General features: G+C 37.7%; 1 protein-coding gene across 1 annotated transcript in view; it reads right to left on the bottom strand.

The window, feature by feature from the left end:
• Positions 1–14,799, bottom strand: part of LOC121374555 (neuronal acetylcholine receptor subunit alpha-10-like) — a 35,562-nt gene that overhangs the window by 9,511 nt on the left and 11,252 nt on the right. The window contains exons 2-6 of the mRNA XM_041501663.1: positions 14,395–14,549; positions 11,616–11,660; positions 8,160–8,269; positions 4,008–4,495; positions 2,846–2,932 (exon numbers count right to left, since the gene is read on the bottom strand). Coding sequence (XP_041357597.1) covers positions 2,846–2,932; positions 4,008–4,495; positions 8,160–8,269; positions 11,616–11,660; positions 14,395–14,549 — 885 coding nt within the window. The remainder of the gene's footprint in view (positions 1–2,845; positions 2,933–4,007; positions 4,496–8,159; positions 8,270–11,615; positions 11,661–14,394; positions 14,550–14,799) is intronic.

The raw sequence follows: 14,799 nt of genomic DNA, 5'->3' as shown, positions 1-14,799 counted from the left end.
TAAGAAATAACAGTTATGGAGTCGAGGTTTGTTTCTATTTTTAGAGGGTATTTCCCATTTCAAAGTCACAGACTCATGTTTCACTCAATTGTAACTTTATCCAAATGTATTGCAGGTTTGTAGATTAATTAAAGTTAGTGTTAATTTTCACGGGTTGAAACTAGGGTATGTCCCTTTAACGTTACATACTATTTTAAAGAACTAAATAAAAAAATTAATTAAATAAATAACTAACTATATAAATAAAAAGGTAGCAATCTTGATTTTTCATTGTCGAACGACCATCATCTGAGACAAAGTTGGCAGGTAGCATGGGTCCTGGATGATTAGTATATTTTAAAACTGCTTTGTAATTTTATTATCAATTATTATTAGTTGAAGAAATTTTTAAATTGTTAATTGAACCAACAATGCAAAAAAACTACATAACTAATGCAATCAAAAGGGCACATGTTTACAATCGGCCTACCCCCCGCTCACTGAACGAAAAAACCTAACTACTGATTGTTTAAAATATTGCTTGCAAGATAAGGTGCGGTAAACTTCTTTGTGTTTTTTAAATTGCTTTGGTTACTTGTATTTTCTGTTTTTTATCTAAATATTTCATAATATCGTAACATTATACATGACTTATGCTGCTGGATTAAATAAATAATTTCAAACAATGAAATTGTTTAGTTTTGACTCTTTATCATGAATTTGAAATGAGGACCATTTCAGAAATGATCGCATGAGGGAAGTGGGAGGTATTTAGTTTATGCTTTAAAAAATCACATTGTTTTAAAGATGTTGCTGTTAAGTAAATCTTGACAAACAACCCCTCCCCCATAACATTTGTAACGCATCCCATGGTCTACCATAGAGCGTTATGTAAGTGTTGAAATGCCTACTGTGTAATGCATTGTTTAATAATCAGTCTCCATTTTGCACATTTGATTACAATGTGGATAGTATGAATGGCGAGTGAGCAACCTTTACTTGTTTTGTACCACTATCATGTTGTCTCACTACTCCATTTAGCAGGACGTGCCAAACATGTACCACCATCATGTTGTTGTCTCACTACTCCATTTAGCAGGACGTGCCAAACATGTACCACCATCATTTTGTTGTCTCACTACTCCATTTAGCAGGACGTGCTAAACATGTACCACTATCATGTTTGTTGTCTCACTACTCCATTTAGCAGGACGTGCCAAACATTTACCACTATCATGTTGTCTCACTACTCCATTTAGCAGGACGTTCCATACATGTACCACCATCATGTTTGTTGTCTCACTACTCCATTTAGCAGGACGTTCCATACATGTACCACCATCATGTTTGTTGTCTCACTACTCCATTTAGCAGGACGTTCCATACATGTACCACCATCATGTTTGTTGTCTCACTACTCCATTTAGCAGGACGTTCCATACATGTACCACCATCATGTTTGTTGTCTCACTACTCCATTTAGCAGGACGTGCTAAACATGTACCACTATCATGTTTGTTGTCTCACTACTCCATTTAGCAGGACGTGCCAAACATTTACCACTATCATGTTGTCTCACTACTCCATTTAGCAGGACGTTCCATACATGTACCACCATCATGTTTGTTGTCTCACTACTCCATTTAGCAGGACGTTCCATACATGTACCACCATCATGTTTGTTGTCTCACTACTCCATTTAGCAGGACGTTCCATACATGTACCACCATCATGTTGTTGTCTCACTACTCCATTTAGCAGGACGTGCCAAACATGTACCACTATCATGTTGTCTCACTACTCCATTTAGCAGGACGTGCCAAACATGTACCACTATCATGTTGTCTCACTACTCCATTTAGCAGGACGTTCCATACATGTACCACCATCATGTTTGTTGTCTCACTACTCCATTTAGCAGGACGTTCCATACATGTACCACCATCATGTTTGTTGTCTCACTACTCCATTTAGCAGGACGTTCCATACATGTACCACCATCATGTTTGTTGTCTCACTACTCCATTTAGCAGGACGTGCTAAACATGTACCACTATCATGTTTGTTGTCTCACTACTCCATTTAGCAGGACGTGCCAAACATTTACCACTATCATGTTGTCTCACTACTCCATTTAGCAGGACGTTCCATACATGTACCACCATCATGTTTGTTGTCTCACTACTCCATTTAGCAGGACGTTCCTTACATGTACCACCATCATGTTTGTTGTCTCACTACTCCATTTAGCAGGACGTTCCATACATGTACCACCATCATGTTTGTTGTCTCACTACTCCATTTAGCAGGACTTTCCATACATGTACCACCATCATGTTTGTTGTCTCACTACTCCATTTAGCAGGACGTTCCATACATGTACCACCATCATGTTTGTTGTCTCACTACTCCATTTAGCAGGACGTTCCATACATGTACCACCATCATGTCTGTTGTCTCACTACTCCATTTAGCAGGACGTTCCATACATGTACCACCATCATGTCTGTTGTCTCACTACTCCATTTAGCAGGACGTTCCATACATGTACCACCATCATGTTTGTTGTCTCACTACTCCATTTAGCAGGACGTGCTAAACATGTACCACTATCATGTTTGTTGTCTCACTACTCCATTTAGCAGGATGTGCCAAACATTTACCACTATCATGTTGTCTCACTACTCCATTTAGCAGGACGTTCCAAACATGTACCACCATCATGTTTGTTGCATGGCTATCATTTTTTGGTGCTGTTCCATGTTTTCTCTGCTACATGTATATTGTTTTTAAAGCCCTGATCAGAATCCTATATAATGAAATGAAAATGGGGAAGCTCATATCAACGAGTTTGTTAATTTCTTACCAATGCGAGGCATGGATCCGTGACTGAACGGGATAGCTTCCTGCAGCACCACAATGAGAACCGTGACACACAGGAGAATAAACAAACCTGAAACAAATGACACGAGTTACAACTCAAACTTATCACGTCAATGATGAATAAGAAGAAAAAAATGCTTTATTAAACATACTCAATACCTTTTTATTTATAGAAGTTATATGGTGTCAAACATATGGTTAAGGATCACACCTGAATCATCAGGGAACCAACGATCCTCGTTCGTGAAGTGTCTACTATATTTGTTTTACATAAATTTTGCGTTATATACAGAGTGAATTAGAATGCTGTTTCATAAACATTTGTGTGACGTCATGTGTGTGACGCTGACAGGAATGCAGAAGTAATTAACGGCAACTATGCTGAATTATGAATCTTCGTTATCGAGCACCAGTGGTCATGATGAGTATTCAGAATAAATAAAATCGTTAATAATGGTTGGTATTATCGTTAATACCAAAATGATATTAGGAGCAAGTTGTAATACACGTAAAAAAATTTGCTTGCATTATAATTATTTTATAAGACAGAAGACTTGAAACACAATCGTAGTGACCAGGCTTTTGTTAACGCTGCAGAATGGGGATAACCATGTTGTTTATGACCATTTGAAGATGTTAATGATGGTTTTACAGTCCAAAATATCTGTTTTACCGTTTCTACTCTACGTCGCCAGTAAAACTCAATTTGCGACTGTAAAAACTAAATTAATGTCCGCAAATGGTCAAATACAAGATGATTATCCTGTAAGTAACAACATGGTTCATATTTCATAAACTACATTTAATTTAGCAGTCACATTTCACCGTTTTACACCTACCATATGCAGTTTTCTCCTGGGACCGCGACGGCAGATGAAAGAGGATTGGAATAAGGAGACCGAAAATATTATAGTACACATAACAAGATAATTCATAGTTCATAAACTACATTAGCAGTCATGTTCCACTGTTTTGCACCTACCATACGTTATTTTCTCCTGGGACCGTGAAGGCAGAAGAAAAAAAAAAGAGGATGGGGATGAGGTGGCCGAAAATATTACACATCGATATCATAGTATATTTAACAAAACAGTTCATATTTCATAAACCATATTAGCAGTCACATTCCACTATTTTGCACCTACCGTACGTAGCTTTCTCGTGGGACCGTGACGGTAGAAGAAAGAGGATGGGGACGAGGAGGCCAAGCAAGGCCGACGGGCCGACGGCGAGGTAGCGGTAGAAGGACGGCCGCCGCTTGAGCACGCAGGTGACGGTGAGGATGGTGAAGGCGTCACTGCAGCACTCGTAGTGCATGTAGTTGATCTGTGCCCGCGCTCGGTCATCCACCAGCAGCCACTGCGGGTGCTCCGTCAGCGGGAAGGACGTCTCCTCCATCAGAACGTCAACCTTGGTCTCCTTGTCGCCCTTGATGAAGTGGATGGCCATCTCGGCGGTGGAGTGCGACCACGAGCCCAGCACGATGCGACACGTCTGGACATCGTACGGGAACCGCGTCATGTCCATGGGGCACTTCACAGAGATCGTCATCATCGGCACCCAGAAAACCGTCCCATCGTGCATCACTGACACAGTGTCTTCGTACAGGTGACTCGTCGGCTTCAACGACGCACTGGCAAAACAAACAATTTCAGTGCTACATTCAGGGTTTAAGCTGAAGCCCATAACATTAGCAATTTGGCAAATTTGCTAAGAAAATCAGTCACCAAAATTTCATTCAGCCAAAAAATCATTTTACCAAAATATATAATGTACTTTTTTTTATCATATTACAAAGCATAAAAACATACTTTTTGTTTATTATAGTAATCTTTGGACGGTTATTGCACCATGTAAGACTTGGGTGTCAAAACATTAGATCTGATCTGTGTTTCATGTTCTATGTCTTCAGCTGCCAAATCTGTAGTTCGCGCCAGCACTGACGCAGTGTATTTTGTCACATTCAATTCAGTTTCAGTGCTTTTCTTTTTTTTAACTGGCACCATATTCGCCAGACCCTAAAATCGATGGTCACCCAACAGACTATCTTTATAAACTTCTTAGTCGGCCTTAGCCAATAAAGGTCGCCACAGGCAACTGGGCGACTGCTAATTTTCAACTCTGACAGCAGATACTCAAGAAAACTTTAACCATTTACTCTTTTCATTAATAAAAAGTACACCTATACATTCATCAATTAAATATGACAAATAGAATTTTAAATCTGCTTAAAACGTTTTCTATAGATGTACAGTAGGGGTGTCACAATACACCTACCTCAAAATAGGATATATATAACCCACAATACAATACATTTAGAGAATACTCAACGAGCTACAAGGCAATACCGTTTATCTTGCACTCGTGAATTCATGTCAAGTGCAAGATAAACGGTATTGCTGAGTAGCGAATTTGGTATTTTATTTATTACCCATTTACAATATTTATCATTTTATGGAAGATTTTCAAACGATACTGTTGTTGAAAATAAGTTTGCAAGATGAGAACAAGAGACAGTGTTGCGTCATAGCTATGACGTATGTATCGTTGATGATGTAAGTTAGTTGTTGACATGACTTCCACCATGGAAACTACATGTATTCTTACACGTAATTAACAGCCTATAGTGAAGCACTGTTTATGACGTCAAAATGTATCTAGTGGAAGAAATGGGGGGGGGGTTTCTTTCCCTAGGGAAAGATAATTTTTCTTTCCCCAATTTTCTCTGCCCATATGGATAATAAATCACAAAACCTGATTCACAGTGTTTTCCCAGTAAAACAAAAAGCTGAAGATTGGGTGAAATAAGAGTGAACCACTGATTAAACACAGGTGTAATGTGGAAACACAACATCATACTTATATTGACATAAGCAAGCACATATTCTGTCCACTTCACTGATTTTTCTTGCAGAAAATAACTCGTCAATAAGTACATCTCAGTACAAACTGGTGCTGGTAAATCAAAGGGCGGGACGTAGCCCAGTGGGAAAATGCTCACTTGATGTGCACTCGGTCTAGGATCGATCCCCGTCGGTGGGCCTATTGGGCTATTTCTCACTCTAGCCAGTGCACCACTACTGGTATATCAAAGGCCATGGTATGTGCTATTCTGTCTGTGGGATGGTGCCTATAAAAGATCCCTTGCTACTAATGCAAAAATGTAGCAGGTTTCATCTCTATGACTGTGTCAGAATGACCATATGTTTGACATCCATAAGCCGATGATTAATAAATCAATGTCAGAGTATGACAAATATGTTGAAAAGTCACTAGCCACAGGGCTAGTGGATTTGTGAAAACCACTAGCCTACCAAGATAAAGCACTAGCCCAAATTCCTGATCAATTATAATTGGATTCTTATATAATTTTTGTAACATTACACATTTACGAGTATAACAGTAAAATAAAACAAATACTTAAATCATGTAACTTTCAGTTTTTTGTCGTATCGTACGTTTGGTCTTTTGTCAAGTGTGTTGCATCGTCATTGTCCCGTTTTCGCTTTTGCCCTCCCCCCCTCCCCCCCCCCCCCACCCGGGAAAAATAATTGAGCAAACTCATGGTTGGTATCTAAACCCACTATCAAAATAATTAAATTTAAATGAGGGTACGACAGTGTGACACACGGTAATAGATGTTTCAGTGTATTTGGTAGTGGGTTACACATTTAGGGCCTACTATTTGTGTCACCAGGAACAGTGATGCCAATTGCCCAAATCCCGTATCAGACCGATATCAAAAGAATACAATGGCGTCATCTAATCCGTTGTTAATTGATGAACAAAAAAGGTATTATCTTGTCGTCACAATTGGTGATTTCCAATTTCTTAGCCTAAAACATATGTGCAAGATAAACTACCACGTGACGTGTCCAACGAATCAAAACACGCATGTCATTAGACTTATTTCCTGTGCCAGAAACTTGAAAGGGAGAAGTAAACAATGCATGCTGTAACTGTGACGATGTAGAGATAGCATGTTACAGCAGTTTGCAGACCTAGTTCAAGTGGATTATTATTATATACTGATTGCGTTGTTTATATTATTCGATGACAAACGTCACAATCAAATTTATTAAACGAAATTTCAGCTGAGAGAAAAAGAAAAAAGAAAAAAAAAACCACGATAGAGCGATAAGGAGGGGGGGGGGGAACCACTAGCCCCGTGGGCTAGTGGTTTTGCGTTTCTCACTAGATCGAACTTAAAAACCAGTAGCCACAGGCGTCAGGCTAGTGGATTTGTTAAACTCTGAATGTGCTCTAGTGGTGTCATTAAACAAAACAAATTTTCTTCTTCTTTTTTTGTAAATCGATCCGAAATAGGATACAATTCATGGTCAAAATGTTAATTGATACATAAGCGAGGGTATCATGTATGACATCGTTTGCAGTAGTATCGTTATACATCGATACATCGGTTTATTGTCACACCTTTAATGTACAAGTATCTGTATATGGACATTGGCATTATATGTAGCATTGGGCATATGGTTAAGGATCACAGATAATTAGAAAGGACATCATTCCATGGGCTACTCTTTTTGATTAACAGCAAGGGATGTTTTATATGCACTATCCGTGGAAATAACTTGGCAATAAGTACATCGAAGTATGAATAGGTCTTGGTAAATTGATACAAAATTAAAATAGGATTCTATATATGGTCAAAATATAAATTGATACACAAGCAAGGGTATCGTGTATTGTATCATCAGCACTAGTATTATAGTGTTTTCTCTAGCTTGTTTTAGCATGGTGTGGCACCATGCCTCAATAGTCCAGCACCATCTTGCCTTAATCAGCATCATGCTGCCCTGAGATTAAACACGCTTTTTTCAATAATTAATTCTAAATTGCCTTCAAAAACACTCAGAAAATGTATTAGTAATTAATAAAATATCCCTGTAGTATATTTTGTCATTAATTTATTTAAAGCAATTACATTAAGTTTTATTTCAATTATTTTTCTGTCATCGATGGAAAAATACTGTGCCCTGAAAATGGTAAAAATGTCCCGAAAGTGTTTTGCCGTGCCAAATTTCTGTGGAAAACACTTTACTGTCCTGCATCAGTTTATCAAATTAACAGTCCTACTGTACAAATATCACGGCCCGTGCTTATAAAAATTTCACAGTCCAGACTCAATCTCTAATGATGTCACACGCATACAGCATGGCCTTGTCATGACATTAGTGTCTCAGACTCTATTAGAATCTCAAGTCTAGACTCGAAAAGTTTTATGAGCACCAGGTCTGTACAAGCAGTAAAAAAAAAAGCAGCAACTAAACACGAACGTGTTGTAAGGCACGATGTCTGGAGTCCACACGGAGCTAACAGCCAGTTTGATGGTCCGAACTCCACCATATTTAGTCAGATTCCACTTCAGCCGAGGGTCCTTCCAGGTCTGTCAAAAACATTGACATCCTATCAGCATATACAGTGTACATCAACAAACAGATATTAACATTTAGTTATAAATTGAACATAATAATAAAAAAATCTGTATGAACCAAAAAAAAGCTTTGCACACTTGCATGAATGCCAAACATTATAATCATGTTCAATTTTACAATTCCAAGTGAATGATAATTTTGTTAAATATAAAATAGTATGAAATAACAATCAAATTCTTTCTTCAGGAAATTAATACATGTATAAAATAGTGGGAATCCCCATAATGTACATGTAGTTTGGCTTTTTTCATCAACAGCCGAATTAGGGACTTTTCACATTATTTCATACAAACAATTTTAAACATTGACAATAAGTAACAGTTATGGATTCAACATTAACAATTAATGTAAACAGTAATTTTATTAAATTTAAAACAAGAAAACAGTTGAAATGATTAATCCTGTTTTCTAAACCTTACCAAAAGTAGTAAAAACTCCAGATTCATGCACTTATGAACATTGTTTTTCAAGTCACCTGATGTTATTCGGACAAAATCCAAGCATTTGTAACAAGAGAGTATTTACAGATTGGAATACATTTTAATATAAGTTGTTATCTTCGCAACAGCTTGATTGATGGGCAATTGGTCTAAGATCAATCTTGTCAGTGGGTCTACAACTTAGGTAATAAAAACCAAGGTATTTACGATCCTGTCTGTGAGATTGTGCATATAAAAGTTCCTTTGCTGCTAATCAAAAAGAGTAGCCCATGACTTGGTAGCAGTGAGTTTTCTTTTTCAATATTTGTGTGGTCCTTAATCATATGTCTAGGGAATATTTTCTTCAGTATCGCATCGCGATTCGCTACACAATATTCAGGGTGTATACTACCAAATCAAATCCCATAGACGACAATAGTAACATATGTGGCTAAAACTCCTACCTTCAACGTATCAACCGACATAAATGCCACGGATATAAATACTACCACCCCTTACACTTAAAGTGAATCAGAAAAAAATGGGGGTCAAGCTGCTCGTTTCTGAGATAACGGGTAGCGTCTATGACTACCCTAGTTTCGCACAAAATTCGAGTACTTTTTTTTTACAGGTACCCCATACATGTTTCAAGCACAAGGCTACTTGACACAATGGTACTAGATGAAATAAAATTGCAATTTTTTTTTACCCAGATGAAACTATTATTTTTTACAACCAACACACTCACATTTATAACCAATCACAGGACTTGTGGTGTTCACTTCTCTATCAAAAGTTCGGTGCACCTCGCACTTTGACCCAGCCGGAAGTTATTTGGTTTAGTACTACCTATACTGATAACATACATTTTTCAAAAAGTGTCTTTATGACAACCAGGATCTGGTGTATTCTGACATAAACTGACAACCTCACTGAAACTGTTGTTTCTACAGTGCAACCTAATATAATGTACACCTCAAAAAGCATATATATTGCATATAGGTTTGTACAAATGCAATATGTCATATTAAACAACAAAATGTTTTAAAATAAAACTCCTGAAGATATTTACTTTCAGTTGGGTGTGTGTACTCAGGTATATATGTAGAGACAACAAAGATAGTCAGAGTACCTCTACCCCTTTAAAGAATTCCATTAAAACACATGCACTTGATTGACCCCTAGAGTATGAAGACCGTAACAGGCACATCAAAGAAATATCAGTATTAAAAAAATACACTGTCTGAGGAAGGAAACACAAACATGACTGTACCTGTATGAAGTAATGACTTAATGTCCTGAACATTAGTGTTGGGAGGAAATCCTGTATGCTGGGTGTGGGTGTCTCCAAGTTAACAGGTGTGCGAATTTCAAATCCATCGGCCATGCTGATTTTCATAATGAACCATCAAAACTATTGGCAGCCACCAATATTCCTGACTATATTTTATTTATAGCCTACTGTAGTTGGAGGTTTTAATAGTTGTGATATCTGGAATAATCATGCAGCTTTAACACATTTATTTTTGATTAATTACTGAAAAAAACTATTTTTAAATGACAAAATTACCCGAACATCTATTTTCTTGCATTATTTTCTAATCCGGATGAATACAATATGTACATTAGATGTATTCCTACAATCTGTAATCCAGCATTTTATTTAGCTAGTAACATTAGGTAATACAGCTTTAACAATAAAATAAATTATCAACTTAATCCAAGGAAGATAATCAGATCTGAAAAAATTGGTTCTGAATCTAGTATAAACTCAAAATGCTTTTCATGAGAGCTAACTAAGTGATTATTAAAAAAAAAAATTAACAATGTTAATGGAAACTAAAGACATTAACCCACTAGTGTTATATAAAATTTAAAAATAAATTGCTATTAAAATCTTAGTTCAGGTTGCTTATATATAATACCATATTTAAGAGCAGTTGTATATGATGGCAAGTCAAATACCATGTAAAAAGAAATTATTGAAATCTTTACAGTATGAATTATAGGCCAAAACCAACTTTTCTTCAGTGCTAACTTTGATTCAAACTCCATTCAGAGCCATGTACAGAGATTATTGTCAAGGTCAAGGTCATTGTGAACTTGCATGATCGAGTGATGGCTAATTTATCAACCAGTATAGTTTAATTAAATAAAATGACAAAATCATAATATTTTTTATTATGCACTGAATATGTGCTATAGGGTGTATACTACCAAATCAAATCCCATAGACGACAATAGTAACATATGTGGCTAAAACTCCTACCTGCAACGTATCAACCGACATAAACGCCACGGATATAAATACTACCACCCCTTACACTTAAAGTGAATCAGAAAAAAATGGGGGTCAAGCTGCTCGTTTCTGAGATAACGGGTAGCGTCTATGACTACCCTAGTTTCGCACAAAATTCGAGTACTTTTTTTTACAGGTACCCCATACATGTTTCAAGCACAACGCTACTTGACACAATGGTACTAGATGAAATAAAATTGCAATTTTTTTTTACCCAGATGAAACTATTATTTTTTACAACCAACACACTCACATTTATAACCAATCACAGGACTTGTGGTGTTCACTTCTCTATCAAAAGTTCGGTGCACCTCGCACTTTGATCCAGCCGGAAGTTATTTGGTTTAGTACTACCTTCAGAGACTGCTATACATTTTAAAACTTTAAACAGTAATTGCTAATCAATTTTCAATTTCTAGAAATATCACCAATCAAGATTTTGAAAACAAAATGTTCCCTGTATATCCGATGCCATATAACCGTGATTAATATGTGATGAGTATCGTTAAGTAAAATATTTCTTTTCTTTCCTTTCATAATTTCACAGTAAGATTTTAAAAATAAACACACATTGCTTACCTGCACTAACAATAACGTTGATGTAAATGTATTTTCTCTTTCATTCTGAAAAAAACCAAACACCAATATTTATTAGTGAAGAACGTCTAAGGGAATTCCAGTTTAAATAAATTAACATTGGTCTTTCTTTTGTTGCTCAGTATGTGTCATTCTGCTTTAGTGGAATGACAACATTATCAGTGGAATGTTCAGTAGGAGATATATACGATATTAAAATCGCTACTATTTCGTATCATGTTTATGTCCCGAGTGAAATAATTTTCACTGAAAACTATTTCATGAGGGACATAAACATGATACGAAATGGTAGTGAGTTTAATATCCTATTTATTACCCATAATCGATCTTAATTTATATCACTCCACTTGTTTGGTTGACGTTCCTGTGATGTTGTGGTGTTCTAGTGGGATTATCACTTTGACATGACATGCCAAGATATTTTTAACCATATGGGTAATAATTGAGTTTATGGTATCATGTTTTTATCTTGTCTTGAGCAAACATCCAGATAAACAGCATTTTGCCTATATGAATTGTAGTTTTTTAATTCTGGTAGAAAACCACTGTTATTGTGAATAATGGACATAAATACTGGACAGCTGGCCACAAAAGTAAACGCAACATTTTCTATTTTTTGCCTAATTTTAATTAACATTAACTGATATAAAATATAAAAATTTGAAAAACCCACGAAAATAATACTTACAGATTCAAATATGAACTTTATTTTATGTATACTACTCAAAAGAATTTAAGGGTCAAAAATTTATAACCAAATAAGTTTCAGAGTGTATTAGATTGATGATGTAAACTACACCAAATTTTTATTTATTGTTCCATATTTACAAAAAAAACACAAATAAACGTCACTGTATACAAGAAAGTCACATGACATGCTGTCAAAGTTGAAGGTTGTCAAACATGGATTTTACACATTAGAACATTCGTTTAATAGTGTGTGAATCCAGCCCTGGCGCGAATACACTCGACACATCGTTGCCTCATGCTGTTGATCAGACGTCTGAAGAACTCTTGGGGAATGGCCTGCCACTCTGCCATAAGAAGTTGACCCAGATCATGAAGGTTGGCAGGAGGGGCATGGTTATCCCGAACTCTCCTGCCTAATTCGTCCCAGGCGTTCTCTATTGGGGCCAAGTCAGGCTAATATGCTGGCCAATCCATCCTGGCGATACCTTGTTGTCTGAGAAAGTCCGTTACCACCCTGGCGCGGTGGGGTCTGGCACTGTCATCCTGCAGAACTGCCCCGCCGCCAATCGGCTGAAGGCCTGGGAGAACCAACGGCCGGATAATCTCATTCAGATAGCGGATTCCATTCAGATTGCCATCCACCACATAGAGGGGGGTCCTGTGGTGGATAGAGATGCCGCCCCACACCATGACGCTGCCACCACCGAACCGGTGACGTTGTCTAACGTTAACGTCAGCGAAGCGCTCCTCAGGACATCTGTAGACACGAACCCGACCGTCGTTGAACTGGAGACTAAACCTGGACTCATCAGTGAACATCACTCGACCCCACTGAACACGTTGCCACCGCAGATGAAGCGTGCACCAGTGACGTCTGGCCGTTCTGTAACGTGGTAGGAGTGGTGGTCGAACAGCCTGGCGACGGCAGCGTAGATTATTGGCTCTCAGACGATTGCGTATGGTTTGATCAGACACTCGAGTTCCAGTCGCAGTCCGCAGATTGTCACGTAATCGGCGTGCAGTGGTTGTGCGTTGACGTAGAGCCATATTGGTGATGTAGCGGTCCTCTCTATTTGTAGTGCTTCGGGGTCTTCCCGAACGTGGACGATTTCGAACAGAATTCGTTGCTTGGTACCGTTGCCACAGTCGGCCAACGACACTCTGACTGACACCAAGTCTCAGAGCAACATTTCTTTGCGTACTGCCATCCTGAAGCCAAGCAATAGCCCTTCCTCGATCTTCGATAGTCAGTTGAAGTCGTACCATTGTCGAATTTGGAGTGTGCACCGTACACGAACACAAGCTCCAATTATACGGAAATTCAGCATTGGGAACATGGAATACACGTGCAAAGCGTGCAAATAAAGCGCTTTGTGAAAAAGCAGGTTATGGGCACTTAGCAGACCTTTTGCTTTCGCCCTAATTTACGTGCAAATGTAAGCATGTTTTCGCCATTAGAACTAGTCGACTGTCATTGACAGTGGATTTTAATTCATTTATGGGTTGCTTAGACCCACTTTCGTCAAAATGGAACAATACCATGCGTGACATTATGGTCTAGCTAATATAATTGACATTCAGAAAATAATGTCGAAAATATCGTCTGACCCTTAAATTCTTTTGAGTAGTATATTTATAAAACATTTAAGGGAGTAAAAATTATAAACAAGGTGTTTTTTGTTGCAAATTAATCCCATAGTTTAAAGGTTAACTGCAGATTGTGGACATAGGGCTCGAACTTAATGACAGCATCGATGGCAATTACTGTCGGTGAGATATAAATGTCCGTAGGTAGAGAGCATCACCAACGGCAGTTTTGTGTTATTGGCAAAGCTCCGCAACAATGGCAAAATGTATACACCTGGTATACATTATCTGCCAATATTTAACATTTGCATGTTTGAAATATGTCTACATACAACCTTTTAGTCATTTTTATTTGTTGCATGCTCAAAATTGCCTGCAGCTGGGCAGTTTCACTCATGGCAATTCTTTACCAAATTTCCGTGAGAGACAAATTGTTTAAGTTGACATAAGTTTGTTGAGGTGTACATGACATTGTTGATATTACCAGGTCTTCAATACTCTGAAAGGTGATAGTGACGGACACGTTCACTCTGTCCGTGGGTCGGAACACTGGCCGCGCCTGCTTCTGGTAGTGTGGGCCCTGCAGATCTTTTATGAGCTCTGATTCATACATCATCTCACCCTTTTGTGAAGTCATACCTACAAATACAAACAGTAATAGAATGTTATAATGTACATTTAAATTTATCAAAGCTAATACAGGGGACTACGTCCAAACTGGCATCTGAGCATGATCAAGCAGTAACAGAGGGACATTTTAACTACTTTACAAATGAAATTGTTCATACTGAATTAAGTTTTTGTCATTAAAGCTTACTTTTGGATTGGTTATATAGGTGATAGGTTTCTTTACACTTTTACACCTTTTAGGGATTTTGGCCCATGTGCA

Source organism: Gigantopelta aegis, chromosome 1, assembly GCF_016097555.1.
Source record: "Gigantopelta aegis isolate Gae_Host chromosome 1, Gae_host_genome, whole genome shotgun sequence".
NCBI lineage: Eukaryota > Metazoa > Mollusca > Gastropoda > Neomphalida > Peltospiridae > Gigantopelta > Gigantopelta aegis.
This window is presented reverse-complemented; position numbering and strand designations above follow the sequence as displayed.